Raw genomic sequence first — 16,778 nt, forward strand, 5'->3', positions numbered from 1 at the left:
CCTACCTTTTTTTTTTTTTTTTTTTTTTTTTTTTTTTTCTTTTTCTTTCGATTTACTCCTTTTGCTCCCAAGGCGAGAGGCGAGAGACCAAGCCCAGAAACTAATAAATGCACCACCCTCTAGTACAAACTCCACCAGCACCGGCACCGGCACATGTTGTAATGCCAATGGCGTCTTACTCCCACAGTGTCTCTAATTCAGATATCTCCACACCTCGGTCGTCATCGCCAGCTTCTGCACGATCGACCAATACTTCCGTGTCCAACAAGCGCATGTCTATTTCCAGTCGCAGAATGACCGACTTCAATCCCATGGCCTCGGTCGACCTCGCCATGATCGAGGAGAGAATGCGGGCCACCTCTCTCGACCAGTTGCGAGGCTATGCCCAGCACAATTACGGTGAGGTCAAGCAGTACAGGACTGTCGAGTACATTCCGGAATCACAGGCTCTTGCATATCAGGTCCTGCGGGAACCTATTTGGAACAGAGGTATGTAGTAAAGTGTGTTGTGTATAGCATCAACATCAGCGTCAGCGTCAGCATTCGGAATCGGCATCGTATTCCTGTCCTGTCCTGTCCCCGTTTCTCAGCTTCCTTTCCCCAACCCCAACAGAGTGCGCGGAACTAGTGTTAGGCACTTTATACCTGCATCATTTGCGCAATCTTTGCCTCTTTGTTTTCCCTGTCTTAACACACAATCCCTCGCCCCTTTGCTCGTCCGTACGTACTTCGTACCACTACACTTGCCCGCGGGTTGACAACCCAGGGTACTCCCACATTTCCCACATGCTCACGAGCTCGCCTGCCACTAACACCCGACACTACGACGCACTACTCGCACCTCCACACTTCCCACCCCCCGCCACTCTCCACATTGACTCCGATCAATGACTCTTGAACTTTCCACTATACCCACTCCCTCCCTCCGCGCCCTGGACCTGGACCTGGACCTGGACCTGGGTCTGAGAAGAAAGAAGAAGAAGAACAAGAAGAAGACGGGCTTCCTAGTCACAAGCCAAAAATACTTTAATAGCTCGCCCTTCGCTCCTCCCAAGCTCTGCTTCTTCATTATTCTCGTCTTATGTCCCTTCATCCATCTCGCTCTAAACAATCCAGTTCCCACCTCCACTTACACAAGAAATACACTGTATACTCTTTCGCCACACCTTAAGCTATCATCTTCCGTCTCCCTCTTCCCTCCCCCTTCCACATGCCGTCAAAGATCGAAACACCACCGACAATGCATTCGCAATTCAACGGAGAGACTTTCGCAGAAACAATGGCAGCTAACCGAGAGTTGTTGTGCAAAGGGCTGTCCTTCACGCCCGAGGAGCGTGTCTCCAAGAACCTCACCGGCTTAATACCCCACGTCATGGAGAGCCTTCAGACGCAGTGCGAGAGGGCCATGAGGATGATCGCCACCCGCCAGACGAATGTCGACAAATACCTTTACCTATCCAGCCTCAAAGACCAGAACATCGACCTTTTCTTCCGCCTCCTGATTGACAATGTCAAGGACCTCATGCCTCTTGTCTACACCCCTACCATTGGCGATGTCTGCCTTCAATACTCTACCCTCTACACCCGCCCGGAGGCCCTCTACATCTCCATCAAGCAAAGACGGTCAATCCGTACCATGCTCCGGAATTGGCCGTATCCCAATCCCGAGATTTGTGTCGTGACGGACGGATCGCGTATTCTCGGACTCGGAGACCTTGGCATCAACGGTGTCGGCATTTCCGTAAGTAATTCGTATTGCCCCGTAAATTTTCCTCGACAACAAGTGCAATTGATGTATTTTGGACTTTTGTTCTTGCCTCTGGCTGCATTGAATATCCGGCAGTTGACGTCGCTCGTTTCAATGACCCGTAACTTTCATCACTTGTTTCGCAACATTTATTTTCAATTTTTATTTATTTATTTTTTTTCCTTCTTCAGCTTTATTTATCCAACAACTTTGCTAACAAAATGACATCTTTGGCAATTTAGATCGGAAAGCTCTCCCTCTACACAGCCGCAGCTGGTATCCACCCCTCCAAGACTCTTCCCATCGTCTTGGACTCCGGTACCAACAACGAGAACAACCTCAAGGATCCGTTCTACCTTGGACTTCGCCAGAAGAGGGCCCCGATGACCGTGCAACAGGAGTTTATGGATGAGTTTATGGAAGCCTGCGCCGATGTTTTCCCCGATATGGTTGTGCAGTTCGAGGATTTCGAGAGCGAGAAGGCCTTCAATTATCTCGCCAGGTATCGGGACAAATACAGGTGCTTTAATGATGACATTCAGGGCACCGGTGCCGTCGTTCTGGGCGGCTACATTGGCGCCGTGAACCTCTCCGGTGTCCCCATTGAGGAGCAGCGCCTCGTCTTCATGGGTGCCGGTTCTGCGGGTGTCGGAGTCGCCAAGCAGCTCGTCGAGTACTACACGCGCCGCGGCCTCAGCGAGAAGGCGGCGCGCGAGAAGTTCTGGCTTGTTGACACCAAGGGTCTTGTGACCAAGGACCGCGGCGATAAGCTCGCCGAGCATAAGAAGTACTTCGCCCGCGATGACAATAACGGCCACCAGTTCCGCACCCTGGAGGAGGTCATTGAGTACGTCAAGCCCAGCGCCCTCGTGGGTCTCACGGCCACGTTTGGCGTCTTCACCGAGTCCGTCGTCCGCGCCCTCAAGGCCTCGGTCGAGTCCGGCGGTCTTGGCCGTCGCCCCATCCTCTTCCCCCTCAGCAACCCCCTTACCAAGGCCGAGTGCACGTTCGAGCAGGCCGTACAATGGACTGATGGCACCGTCATCTTCGCCTCGGGATCGCCCTTCTCGGCGTTCAAGGCCAAGTTCGGTGACAACGTCGTGACCTACAACCCTAACCAGGGTAACAACGTCTATGTCTTCCCCGGCCTTGGTCTCGGTGCTATTCTCGCCAAGGCGACCAAGATCACCGATGACATGGTGTACACGTCGGCCGAGTCTCTCGCCGGCTGTCTCAACGCTGAGGAGGTCCACAAGGGTCTCATCTACCCCAAGATCGAGCGCGTCCGTGACGCCTCCCTCGTTGTTGCTCGCGAAGTCATGAAGGCCGCACGCCGTGACGGTGTTTCTGGTCTTCCCGAGTCTCAGTGGGTTGAGTGGGAGGAGTGGGGCGACGTCGCCCTCACGCAGTACATCAAGGAGCGGATTTACGATCCCGTCAGCTTTGGTGGAAAGGGCCGTCTCTAGATGGGATTTTCGTTGCCCGTGTCCCTTGACTAACCATTTGCGGTGTCAATAAGTGTCTCGTTTTAAAATTCTAATGCGCTCTGTTCGAGTTTGATACCCTCTTTCGAGGAGAATCGAGTCTTGTTTCATTTTCGGACTTGATTCTTCCTTTCATGAAAGCTCTATTCAACAAGAGGAAAGGCCTTTACCTTGGCCCGACCACAACTCCCCTGGCTGCCAATTTACGCGGCCAGATGTCGATACTACGATTCTCTCCCTCTCTCTCTTGAGCGTTCCTCATATTGAGGTGCTGGATGGCATATGCCTTCTACATCTCTCCTTCTGCATGGATAACATATAGCGATGTGTTTCTCATCCCCTCCCCCGTTGCATTTCCTTTTATTATTGTCTGACTTTATACGTTTTTTTCTCGTTTTCTTTTCCAAATTTCAAGAAGATAGCATATTGGCAAAGGAAGGACCCAGGGAACTGAAAGACTTACGCTAGACAAAAGACCGGCTGGCAAGGGATTTTTTAACACGGAGTCTTTGATTTTAATATTTATATATATGATTCCCTATTATCATCCCTTGAACGGCTGCTGCTCCTGGGCCTCTCGACTTTTTGCAGATTGTTTTGACGCTTGTTATTAGGATTCGGGGTTGAGTGGTATGTGTCTCGGAGGCTTCATTGGGCTTTCAGAGAATGTATCCCTCGGATTGATGAAGTAGCTCGAGGAAAAAAAGTTCTGTTTGCTGTTTTACGTTTTGATCTCTGCTATTGGTCTTGGGCCACCATGATGTCCGTACGAAGGTAGTCAGGCCGTGTTCTTGGCGACAGCCTCGGATCATCTTTATCATGGCTTGGAGCATGCATGACATGACGAAATTTGTCTTGTCCAACATCCAACCAACATGCAACATGGGTTACGCAAGAAATCAGGGATTAGAATCTTGGGTCCTCGGGTGCCCCCGAATATGTGAGGGTGATTTTGTTGATTTTTGCCCCCCTGCGAAGAACCTCCTGGAATATTATATCCCGCCCCCACGACGACAACGCCATCGCCTTTTGAGATCAGGTTACTCGAATCATTTAAACAAAAAAAAAAGAAAAACAAGGACATCATTGATAACACACTTCTAATCAAGGCTTACACTACAGCAACAGTAAGAATTCGATAACATGTCCACAAATTCCCCGGAAATTCCGCAACAAATCAAAATGAGAAAAACGGTACCACAAAAAGAACGTAAACGGTCTCCCGAAGTTTGAGGTCTAATAATAATAATAATAAAATAAAAATAGAAACAAAAAAGAGAGGAGGAGGAGAGAAAAAAAATAAACTGCTCAGGCCGAGACTCGAACTCGGATCATTTGCTACCCCCGGATGGAAGGCAAATATTCTACCCCTGAACCACCTGAGCTATTTTTGAACTTTTAGTGGGCTGCGGGGAACCAGGAGGTTCTTGGATGGATTGACGGGGTCAGAGAGGAGTATATGAAGCTATTACTGTATTCTTCGAATTGTTTCCTTTTTTTTGTCTGCAATTTTTGTGAGAGTGGAGATGTGGCTGGTGGAAGTTGAAGGTCCACTGGTTGTGTCGGTGAGTTGGGTCGGTGAGTGCCTGAGTCGCATCGTGAGACTTAACACAGACAAACGAGAGGAAGATAGATCTATGATGCGGATGTAGGAGACAGAAGTTGCAAAGTGCTGGGCCTGTTTACAACTTAAAATGAGAGGAAATCAAGCTATTTATAAAAGACCGGAGAGGCTTTATATGGCGAATGTCTCTCATCATCAAGTTGGCTTACACCAACCGATGGGCTTGAGCTCGACAACTTATAACCGCTTGCCTCGTTTCTCGAGTACTTTTTTTCTTTCCTTTCTTGGGTATTCAACCTCCGCCAGGCCAGTTCCTTTATTTTCTAATCCAGTAATACCAGACAGGATATAAAGGAGCCTGTTCCGTATTCTCGGTATAAATGTTAACGCCATTGATTTCACCCAGGGTAGACCGACCTTGACACCCTCGAAAGAAAGACACAGGTTCCTTGGGCCCATCGAGAACCACAGAGCCTCATCTCTATCGATACACGAGGTGTTGTTTCCCTTCTTCCAGCTCGCCAATGGCTCACGAACGAGTATCCATGAGGCGAATTAATGCCAGCACCCAGAGAGTTGAATCCTCAGCCCGAATGCAGTCCCAGAAAGGAACATAAGAGAGAACGCACCTAGTAGGTTACGAATACAAATCGATGAACGCATCCTAACAAGGAATGCAAAAAAGAGAAACACTGCCCGGGCCGAGACTCGAACTCGGACCACTCGCTATCCGTCATGGCAAGCAAGTATTCTACCCTTAAACCACCCGGGCTTGCCCTCTGACTTGTTTGCTGATATTCCTGAGTACTCGGAGACTTTAAGTCATTATGGTCCGTGTTTATATGTCTGTTCTGAGCGTTTGTCAGGAAGGAGAAGAGGAGAGGCCGGATAAGTGGACTGCGAGGGAAGGCGGTGGTGTGGTGGCGGATGGGAGTGACGGGAAAGTGCGAGATAGGAAGTGAAACCGGGGCGGGTGGGTGCATGGGATTCGTGATGGCGTTTTGATACTGTTAGATCCGGGGAGAGGGTGAGAGAGAGGGAAAGAGAGACAATTTGAACGGTCTGGAAATATATCTCCCGGCTTCTGGAAAACGGCAATGATGATCATCCATGGCGTCTATGGAGGACGTGATGACGGTATGATTCGGTTTCATATCCTACCATATAGCTGGCATTCACCTTTGTTCATAGTTCTAAGAAGGATACAACAAAAGTAAAGAAACCAGGTCCTCAGGGTCAGTACCTAGGCCAACTTTATCCTCCAAGAAACATTGATCAACCTCCTCACATATCAAACACGGGATTCTAAAAAGGAGAAGGCGACAACCAAGCTCATCATCAATTCATTACGGCTATAGCATTGAGGTGTTTCTACTCCAATATTGTACACATCGAGACTTCGCTCTAGCTACTCACCAAAATGATTCCCTTCCCCGTTGATTGAATGCGACAGAAAACCCTCAAAGACAAAGGAAAGAAAGAAGGAAAGAAAAGACGTATAGAGACTGCTTCCCCCCAATGTGTGCCTGTTGCGCCGTTGATGTCCGCCTAATGCCGTTTGAACTTGTTTTGTGGGTTTCTGAATTTTCCGCTCACTCGTCCTGGTTTCCATCGTCTAATCTAGTTAAGAAAGAAGTAGAAGAAAAAGAGAAACTCAAGTCTTGCCGCTTTGCATCTCCAATAATGAAGACATGGAGAAGAGAAAACAAATGGAAAAGAAAAGAAAGCCTCCATTGCGCGCGCGTATGCTTCTGTGGTCATGTTGTTTGTGTGGTCGTATCTGTGTATCTCCCATCCATCCCTCAATCAAGGCAAAGTCCCTTCTCATCTCGAAGGACCTGACCGAGGACCTGCACCGCAGCAGCCGCCGCGCTATTAGGTGACTTCTTAGGAAACTCCACCAACGCCACCCTCAACGCAGCAATGCCCGCGTTCCCAAAAAACTGAATGAATCGATGCTCATGACCGTCGATCATAGCCTTCAGCACAACGTACTGCGTATCCGAAACCTGGTCCTGCGCCGTATTCACAATCATAGAGAGCGCCCTCCAATAATTCGACGAAGGGTACGGATTCTCTTTGGTGGCCTTGCTGAAATCTCTCAGGGAAATGGCCGCGAAACCAGCTCCGAGCCCCGCCATCTTGTCGTAGTGCATCTGGTCGGGCATCCACGAGGCCCCGTCTTTCCGCCATCCTATGACGGTCCGACCCTGCGGGGTCTTGTCGCTGCCGCGGACGCCGAAGAGGACGGGGCACGAGCGGCGGAACTTGGCGATGAGAATGTCAACGAGAGACTTGCCTCGCCATTGGAAGTCTTTGTCCGAGAAGACGTGCGCGGCCATGACCCCGATAGGATCCGCGGCCTTGGGACTCGCACCGCATTCGTTGGCGAACTGGCTTACCACCGCTTTGGAAAAGATGCTTAAGAGGTAGATGAAGAGGGAGGGCATTTGGGGTTCGTTGTAGCGCGCGTCGGGCTGCGGTTCGCGCTTGTCCACGACGAATGTGGCGACGTCCACGAGCGGGCTGGGGAGGGTTAATGATTCTTGGAGACACGACTTGATCTTCTTAAGAGGCGCGGCGTTGGCACCCTTGCCTTCCGTAAGCTGGCCCATGGACTTTCGGATATCTCGTCGTAGATCTCCCATCCTAACACCTAGAGGCGAGCCGGGCACCTTAACCATTTGTTCGAGCTTGCGTCGCAGGGTTTTGAGTTCTTGGTGAATCTGGAGATATCGATCCTGCGGTGGTAACGCAGTCTGGGAAAGCACCGTTGGTTGGACGGTCGGTTGAGGCTGGGCCTTCGCGGCCACGGGTGTTACAGCGGCGCCATTAGGCTGTAGTGGTTTCGCTGCGGCTAGAACCGAAGCTGGCTTTTGTGTAGCGGCGGGAGGTTGTGGTTGTGGTTGGCCAAAAAGGCCTCGCGCGGGTTGTTGAGCCGCAGCCTGCCCATTCGGAAGTGTTTGTAAGGTTGCCGCAGCAGCACTTGGCTTGGAGAAGATGGAAGAGACGGGTTCTTGGGTCGTAGGCTGGGGCTGGACTGCTGTGGGCGCCGTCTTCTGGAGTGCAGGCGAAACAGGGGTTGTTGTCTTGGGAGCTTCCGGCTCAGGCTTTTTCGCGGGTTGCTGAGGAGTGACTTGTTTTGGCTCAGGTTCGGGTGGTGGCTTCGGGACCTGCTGGGCTCGGAGGGCTCGAAGCCTTTGCTCCTCAGCCACGAGCTCTTGTTCCTTCCGTATCCGCTCCTTTTCCCTTTCCTGCTCGCGTAGGACCTTTTGTCGCACCTCCTCGAGGTGGTCGAGCTCGAGGACGCGAAGCGCTGCTAGTCGGACGCGCTCATGCTCTACCTTGGCGGCGATGAGGGCATCGCGGTTGCTCAATTCGGTGTTTCGCTCATCGGATAGGATGCTCGCTATGAATCTGCGTTCGGGGCTCGATTGGGGATAGCTTCTCCGTGACGAGAGCGAGGAGCGGCTGCTCATGGTTCGGGTTTTTCGAGAGGAATGGGGGTTTCGGGATATTTGGGGGGAGGGCTTGAGGGTTGGGCTTTTTGAGGAGGCCTGAATAACTTGTGATAACGAGGAGAGAAGGTTGGGAGGGCTCGGTTTCTCGGTTTCGGAATTGTAGATTTTACCCTCGCGTAAAGAGCGGAGGGGGAGGAAAAGAATGAAGAGCCTCCTGCTGTAGAATTTGAGGCTACTTGGGAGAGGGCGTTTTAGGGTATAAGAGGAGAAGGAAACGTGAAAATACTGTCGCTGATGATGGAGACTGACGAGAGTTCAAGAGAGGTCGTTCAAAATTATGGCTGGTAAATGAGGCTTGGTTGCAGTGTCCACACCGGACCTGGATTTGGTCAGGTTCGCAGGGACGGCATCTTCCGTGTTACCTCCAGTAAATATTTAGGATTAAATCCTGCCCGAATTTTTGTTCCGCAGGATTGGGTCCATGCATCATCGATTTGGAACAATGAAACCAAACCACGCAAACCCTTTTTTCGACCTGGCCTCGACCCTGAGCTCATGCAAGTTCAATCTGCGTCAGTCGCATGATAAAGATCGAGGGCAAAATAGAAAACGTCAAAATTATGGCTCAGCCTGTCGGAAACAACCAAGCCACCTACAGCATTCTCTCTGGAAGGTCGGAGGAGCATTCGAGACGCCCTAATATTCCAACTGGCAAGCAGTAATACCCTCGGAACAGGGACAAGAAATCGATAGTGACCCCCAAAACCGAATTGAGCTGTTCTGCATGCAGGGTAGGGTGCATGGCGACTATTATTGATTGACGTTGGAATTGACATGGAGAGCTAGCTACGGATACATCGAGCCCTGCATCGATACATGCGATGCTGGACAAGCGAGACAAGCAATACACACGATACAACAAGCAACGTCTACGCTTAGTACAACCAGAGCTCCTGTGGCGTCACAAGGCTATCATGAACTTCGCTTCTATCTTCTCGAGGAAGTCCACTGCTCCGACACAAAACGTAATCGACTCCAATAGTGGCTGAAGTTATCCAAACATTCATTCCAAACTAAACCAGTGATCCGTCACCTCACACCCACCCGGAAGTCGCTAGTCTCACTTTCTGCCGGGCGGTCAAGCATTTTCACTTTCGTGGGCTGAAGTCAACAGCGGGTTGCCACATCGAGGTATCAAAGTATAAAGTAAAGGAGCGAGTAATAATTCAAAGAAACAAAAGCTATGTATACACCGTCATCACCGTCATCATCAGACAGCTTACCCCATCCATCACTTTGCAATGAAGGACTCTCTCGGCTTACCATCGTGCCTGGTCAACTCACGGACGATACGAAGCTGCAGGGAGCTCTGTTTCGGGGCTGAAAACAACACTGAGACGAGAGAAAAGGTGCGTGCAAGAAGGAGTGAAAGCCTTGGCTCCCCGCAGACCCCTGCCCCTCCTTGCCCTTCTCAGGTGGCAGTACCTTTTAACGAGGAACCTTTGGTATTGGTGTAGAATCGTAATAGTGTAATATCGGGTGTCTGGTCCATCTCCAATGCTGCTTTGCGCGTCTTAGTTCGTCGTGTGCAGCGATGCTGGGTAGGATTGGGAATCTGGGCTTCTGGGATTCTCGCCGGTCGGGGACATCGGGAAACAAAAAGTGGATAGCAGAGGAGGTATTCAGTACTCATGTGCTCGAACCATTTTTCACTCTGTCCAGGCGAAACTAGTGTGGGGATATCCCTGGCTAATAGTAACTGCTACCTTGGCCGTGTACCTTCGAGCCACACCTTTGTCACATCCCCACTTCGACCCCCCTTTTCCATCGTCCCCTCCTTGCTGCTTCTGATGCTCCTAACCAGGTCGGCCAGTGCTGAGGTAGTGTACATTACGAAGTACTTGTCTGCATTTGTCGACAGCTTCAATGAGGAAGCCCCAAGCTCCTCCAGCCAGTCAGATTCGAGCTCTGAGGGGCAGCTTACCCAGCTGCACCTGGCCACGGCTGCCAGAGCTTCCTGTCCCTACCATTCCATTGGGGTTCAATTGTTCCCCCTTGGTACCAAAATAGGACGGGGATTTTAGGGGAGCAGAGTAGCCCAGGCCTGGCCATAGCACCATTCGCCATAGCACCATCAATAGGATAGTTACCTGGTGAATCTGTGTGTACACGAGTCTGTCGATTCGCTCCTCTCTTGGTAGGTACGGTACCTTGCTCCTCAGCAACGAAGTCACTTCGACGCCTCAGTACTCAAGTTGCTCAGTGCTCAGTGCTCCATTGATGTTCTGACCTTCCTTGTCAAAAAGGGCCAAGACTCGTCCTCGCCTTCCACTCCCAAGTCCATCACCTCGTCGACCCTCATCAGCTCCCTTCCAATCCTTTCCCACCAACCACACTTCCCACTTCTCTTCAACCATCACCATCGGCTTCATCTTGAGCCATCTCATCATCTCTGACATTCCTTGCTCGGCCTTCCATCGCCAGACCCTCCTTTTTTTGTCCCCAAATCGTATATTCATACTCCTGATTGCTCTACGCAACACACACACGCACGCACCAACAACAACTCGCACCACACGCAGCAACCTCATCTCTCCCACCCAAACAAGTCCAACTTGTGCCCAGCAGCCACGCAACGCAACGCACACAGTTTCAGCATTCATCGCAACTTTTTGCCCCTTGGAAATTCATCAATTGCCTATCTGTCTGTTCTTCAACTGAATCAATCTGCAATCGACGTATCATCGCCACTGCGAAATTTCGGCCTCGTTCGCCCTTTGGAATTGCCACCTACCCCAACCAAGCCTTATAGTTACCGCACACGACGTGCAGCTCCCACCCCTCCTTTCTGCTCGCCATGGAGCAGGAACAGCAACAACCACAGCAGCAGCAGCAGCCGCCGCAGCAGCCTGCTACCCACGCTGGGGGAGTTCATGGCCCTGCTGGCCGCAGGCTTCACATTGCTCATCGTCGTAGTCCCTCGGAGTTGACGCCCCTGATGAGCATGTTTACGAATCCCCAGAGTAAGTGACGAGCTTCCCGTTCCTTTCTTTGCCCTTTGCGACCTCCTGTCAGGCTACTGGGCCTTCAACTTTGATGAACGCCAAACCCCCATCCATTGTCATACGACCTCGTGGCCTTTCGATGAATCCGTGCATCATTACGAAGTGTACTCCTTTACTAACATGGTGTCTTTTTTCTTTTGCAGTGGACCAACTTGCCATCCAGCAGCAAATCGAGCTTCTCCAACAGCAGCAGCAACAGCTACAAGCTACCCATCAACAATATGTCAATATGGGGATGATCCCCCCTACCCAGCAACTTGGCCCTGGCGCATTCAACCCATTGCAGCCCGCCCTGGCTAACTTGGCTCCCCAAGGAGCCTTCCAATTCCCGAACCAGATGCAGCAGCAGCCCGTCTCTCTGGGCCACGCGAACCAACCTATGACGCACCGTCGCAACCAATCCGCGATTCCCAATATGAGCATGGGTCCCCCACCGGCTCCTTCATCCGGCGCTTCGGGTACCGCCTTTGGCAACTTTGACAATTCTGCCAGCCACGGCCGAGGCGAGAACACATCGGGCCGCGGCGGTCGCGGCGGTGGTGGTGGGGGCCACCAACGTCGCCACTCTTTGGCCCTTGCTGATGCTAAGAAGGCTGCCGAGCTAGCTCAGCAAAAACGGACAACAACCGGTTTCCAATTCCCCGGCCCCGGTGCCACCAGTGATAAGGCCGGCAACGAAGAGAACAAGGCCGGTGCTCAACCGGGAGCTCCCGAGAGCCATCATCCTCAGGGCCCTCCTACTCGCGGTGGCCGTGGCGGTCACGGCCGTAGCCAGAGCATGGCTGTCGGCCGCGGTGGTGGTGGCCAGGACAATTTCCGTCGTGGAGGCGGTCATGCCAGGACTGGCTCCCGTAACTTCGAAGGCAACTGGAGGAACCAGAGCCAGAATCAAAGCCAGGATCAAGGGGGGCAGAGCCAGCAAGGCTTCCAGCCCGGTCATCGATCTCGCGGTTCCATCAACCAGTCCATCTCATCCATTGGTGCTTTCCAATATCCAAGCCAGACTCCTCTCGTTCAGATTCCTGGCCAAATGATGATCCCCCAGCTCTACGCCGGACAGCAGCTTACTCCCATGCAGCTGGGCCAGCTCGCCCTTCAGGCTCAGATGAATGGTCAGCAGTTCGCCGGTCTTCAGAACAGCCAGCATGCTGGTGGCCTTGGCGGCCAGCAGCAGCAGCAGCAGCAACAGCAGCGCAAGACGCTCTTCACTCCTTACCTCCCTCAAGCCACCCTCCCCGCTCTTCTCGGCGACGGCCAACTCGTATCTGGTATCCTACGCGTGAACAAGAAGAACCGAAGCGACGCCTACGTCTCCACCCAGGACGGCCTGCTTGATGCCGATATCTTCATCTGCGGCAGCAAGGACCGAAACCGAGCTCTTGAAGGTGACCTGGTCGCCGTCGAGCTCCTCGACGTTGACGAAGTCTGGTCTCAGAAGCGCGAAAAGGAAGAGAAGAAGAAGCGCAAGGACATTACCGACACCAGGTCAGGATCCACTAACCAGGGTAGTCAGCACGGCGCCAACGGCGATGATAGCAAGGCGGCTGATGGCGGTATCCGCCGCCGTGGGAGTCTGCGTCAGCGACCTACCCAAAAGAAGAATGACGACGTCGAAGTTGAGGGCCAGAGTCTACTCCTCGTGGAGGAAGAAGAAATTAATGACGAGCAGAAGCCTCTCTATGCTGGCCATATTGTTGCTGTTATCGAGCGAGTCCCCGGCCAGATGTTCTCAGGTACCCTCGGCCTCCTCCGACCCAGCAGCCAGGCCACCAAGGAGAAACAAGAGGCTGAGCGCGCTGCTCGTGATGGTGGCGGCTCGCGCCATCACGAACCCCGTCACCAGGAAAAGCCCAAGATTGTCTGGTTTAAGCCTACCGACAAGCGCGTACCCCTAATCGCCATTCCTACGGAGCAGGCGCCGCGGGACTTTGTTGAGAAACACCAAGACTACGCGGACCGCATCTTCGTTGCGTGCATCAAGCGATGGCCCATCACCTCTCTTCACCCGTTCGGAACTCTTGTTGAGCAACTCGGCAAGATGGGCGACTTGAAGGTTGAGACCGATGCTCTCCTCCGAGACAACAACTTCTCTTCTGACGAGTTTACCGATGCTGTCCTCCGCAGCGTTGGGCTTCAGGACTGGACTGTTGCCAAGGAGGATGAGGCGGCCATCTCGGCACGCCGTGATTTCCGAGACGAGAGGATCTTTACCCTCGACCTCTCCGGATCGGGCGAGTTGGGCAACGCCATCCATGTCAAGACGAGCCCTGATGGCAAGATTGATGTTGGCATTCACGTTCCGGATGTTGCTCACTTCGTTAAGGCCAACTCGCTAGTTGACCGAGAAGCGAAGAAGCGAGGTACTGCTGTCCACCTGCTGAACCGCTTCTGTGCTCTCCTTCCCCCTAAGCTGTCGTCCGAGGTATGCGCGCTCGTTCCAGACGCGGAGCGTCTAGCGGTCAGCGTTGTTTTCCGCGTCAACCCCCATAACGGCACCGTGGCCGAAGGTGACGCTTGGGTAGGCAAGAGTATCATCAAGAGCGGCGGAAGGATTACCCTTGATGAGGTTGATGCTGCGTTGTCTGAGGGCCAGCCTGACTTCAAGCATGAATCTGTTCAGCTGAAGGATCTCCAGATCCTCAATGTAAGTTTTTTTTCTCCTTTTCTCCATTTCCCCCATTTCTACATGTACTCCTTACTAAGTACCCCCTTCTTAGGCCGTGGCTCAGAAGTTCAGGGAGGCTCGCCTCGGTGTCGGCGATGCGCCCATTGCGCCCCTTCGTCTCCTCCAGCAGCTGGATGACGAGAACGTGCCCGTCAAGACCAATATCTTCGATTCTTCACCGGCCACTGAGATGATTGAGGAGTTGATGCACAAGGCCAACGGCTATGTCGCCCAGAAGCTTGTTCAGGCCCTGCCAGAGAAGGCGATCCTTCGACGACATGGTGCTCCCAACCCACGCCGTCTCCGGACGTTCTCTGATCGCATGACTGCTCTTGGATATGACATTGACGCGACCAGCAGTGGAAGCCTGCAGAACAGTCTCTTCAAGGTTGACGATACGGATCTGAGGAAGGGTATGGAGACGTTGCTTCTCAAGTCTATGCAGCGAGCCAAGTATTTCGTTTCGGGCAAGACTCCCAAGCACCTTTGGCCCCACTATGCCTTGAACCTTCCTCTCTACACGCACTTCACCAGCCCAACTCGACGATATATCGACATCATTGTTCACAGGCAGCTTGAGGCGGCTCTCTCTGAGGGCAAGATCGAGTACAACGATGACCTCGAGACTCTCGTTAAGACGATCGAGTCTTGCAACACCAAGAAGGAATCGGCGCAGAATGCCCAGGAGCAGAGCGTCCACATCGAGTCCTGCCGAAAGATGGACAAGGTCCGACAGGAGACCAGCGGTGATCTTGTGGTAGAGGGTATCGTTATCTGCGTGTATGAGTCGGCGTTTGATGTCTTGATCCCCCAGTGGGGCTTCGAGAAGCGGGTGCACTGCGACCAGCTTCCGCTTAAGAAGGCCGAGTTCCGCAAGGAGAAGAGAATCCTGGAGCTCTACTGGGAGAAGGGTGTGGCTAGCTCGGCCTACGTGCCGGAAGATGAGCGACCGCGTGCTGCACTCTCTCAGCGCTACTCCAACGCTGCGGAGGCACGACGACAGGCCGAGGAGGCTGAGCGAGTCAGGAAGGAGCAGGAGGAGGCGACGCGCAAGCAAACGGAGACTGGAACGATGTCGACAGATGCTGTCGAGGCCCTGTTCGACGACGAGGATGATAACGCGTCGGATTTGACGGAGGCCATGGCCGGAGTCTCGCTCGCTGAGCGGCCGACGCAGAGTGTTCCTGGCTCCCCTACTCGCTCGACATCTAACGCCGAGGCGACAGGTGTGCTCCAGCGAACCCGGTCCGACTCCAAGGTGCCTCCGGCGGAGGCTGTGGAGACTCGACTGAGCGACAAGGAGAAGTACATGAAACTTTTCAAGCTCCGGGAGGAGGATGGCGAATACATCCAGGACGTCACGGAGATGACGCGGGTTCCTATTATCCTTAAGACGGATCTTTCCAAGAGCCCTCCGTAAGTTTAAACTCTGCCCTCCTCTTTGGTTTACACAGTAAACAAGTCTTTCCTTGTTTTTGCCTACGGATTGTTTTTGATGGACAAGTTTTGCTAACAGCTCGACTTTACTACAGGTGCTTGACTATTCGCTCCGTCAACCCATACGCCCTCTAAATGGTGGTTTGTGTTAGATAACTCGAGGGGCAGCTGTGATTTAGGCTCGTGGTGGTGTCGGGGATGATGAGGTTTGGCGTTGACGACGGATTAAGTGAAAACTGCATCATGTCTTAATAAGTCTTACCGCGACCATTACCATTTACCCATTGCTACCGGCGCCCGGGGAAAATAACATTGGGAATAGAAAGGAGGACAAAGTGAACAATAGGGAAAGAAAAAGAAAAGGAAGACAAAGACAAAAAGAGAAACGGCAGGAAGCCTGACTGCAGCGGCAAAGAAGAAATTTTAGGATTGCGGAGCAGGGGAGTCAAGCGGGCGGGGAGGGTAGTATATCATCATGGCCATGACCATTGTTGAGGACGGTTTCGGGCTTTGCTGCTTGCGTATTCGTTCCAAGGCATGCATGGGCTGGCAAGGAAGTTTGTTTATTATACGCGAAGAGAGAGAGAGACGAAGCGAAGGAGAAAAGGATCAGATGGAGAGAGACGGAGACCCAGAGCGGAGGGCGAAATATGAGAACCAACGAGCTGGAGCGACAGAAGAGAAAGTGAGATACATCCCGTTGCTAGTAATACAAAAAAGGACGTCTTAATAAGGTTGTGATTGTCTGTTCGGATCGCGGAAGAGCTGGATATCCGTGAAATGAAGTGAAGGGGTTGCTAGTGTTTAAATGAGACTTGGAGTCAGGCATTGACGCTGGTTGTATGTATGTGTATTGTATGTCTTGGGAGGGTGTATCATGTCGTGTGGTCAAGATGACTTTCTTGGGAGTTTCACGGAAGGGTTGGTGTGGAGGGAGCGGGTTTTAGGAGTGCCGAGCGCCGTCTTGGTTTCCTTTTTCTTTCGATTAAGATCTCTGTTGCGTGCGTCTACTGAGGTCCATGGGTGCATATGTTCCTTGGTGGAAGAGGAGCACAGGTTTTTAATTTTTAAAAGCAAGCGGAAAAGATCCTAGGACTTGGACGGAAAACAAACTCTTGTTCCTTGATCGAGAGCACATTTTACAGAAATCTACAGCGAAAATGTTGTGTACTAGCCAACGGCTTGGGCCCCCAGGTCGAAGAAAAACCCGACAGAAGACATTATCGTGACTGCTTCCCGCTCCTTAGATTTTTTTTCCCACTAAGGTGCAGAGAACGAGAGCAGAAAGTGCCTTTTCGCATTGGGTTAAAGAGGGTGGGGTTCGGGAAAGAAGAAATGTGCGACGTGGGAGAATT

The 16,778-nt window shown here is 52.2% G+C and overlaps 2 protein-coding genes and 1 pseudogene across 2 annotated transcripts; 2 read left to right on the top strand and 1 right to left on the bottom strand.

Annotated features, from left to right (window-relative positions):
- Positions 1–293: 293 nt before the first annotated feature.
- SAPIO_CDS8920 (Malate dehydrogenase (oxaloacetate-decarboxylating) (NADP(+))) lies at positions 294–3,213 on the top strand (the record flags this gene model as incomplete). Its single annotated transcript, XM_016790445.1, has 3 exons — positions 294–489; positions 1,311–1,741; positions 1,990–3,213. 3 exons carry the CDS (start codon positions 294–296, stop codon positions 3,211–3,213), a joined length of 1,851 nt encoding a protein of 616 aa, XP_016639748.1.
- A 3,384-nt stretch (positions 3,214–6,597) lies between these two features.
- SAPIO_CDS8921 lies at positions 6,598–8,274 on the bottom strand (annotated as a pseudogene; the record flags this gene model as incomplete).
- A 2,839-nt stretch (positions 8,275–11,113) lies between these two features.
- SAPIO_CDS8922 (uncharacterized protein) lies at positions 11,114–15,558 on the top strand (the record flags this gene model as incomplete). Its single annotated transcript, XM_016790446.1, has 4 exons — positions 11,114–11,279; positions 11,465–13,965; positions 14,039–15,402; positions 15,519–15,558. The coding sequence occupies 4 exons, from the start codon at positions 11,114–11,116 to the stop codon at positions 15,556–15,558; spliced, it is 4,071 nt and encodes a 1,356-aa protein (XP_016639749.1).
- Positions 15,559–16,778: the final 1,220 nt, after the last annotated feature.

Source organism: Scedosporium apiospermum, assembly GCF_000732125.1.
Source record: "Scedosporium apiospermum strain IHEM 14462 chromosome Unknown SEQ_SAPIO_0132, whole genome shotgun sequence".
Taxonomy (NCBI): Eukaryota; Fungi; Ascomycota; class Sordariomycetes; order Microascales; family Microascaceae; genus Scedosporium; species Scedosporium apiospermum.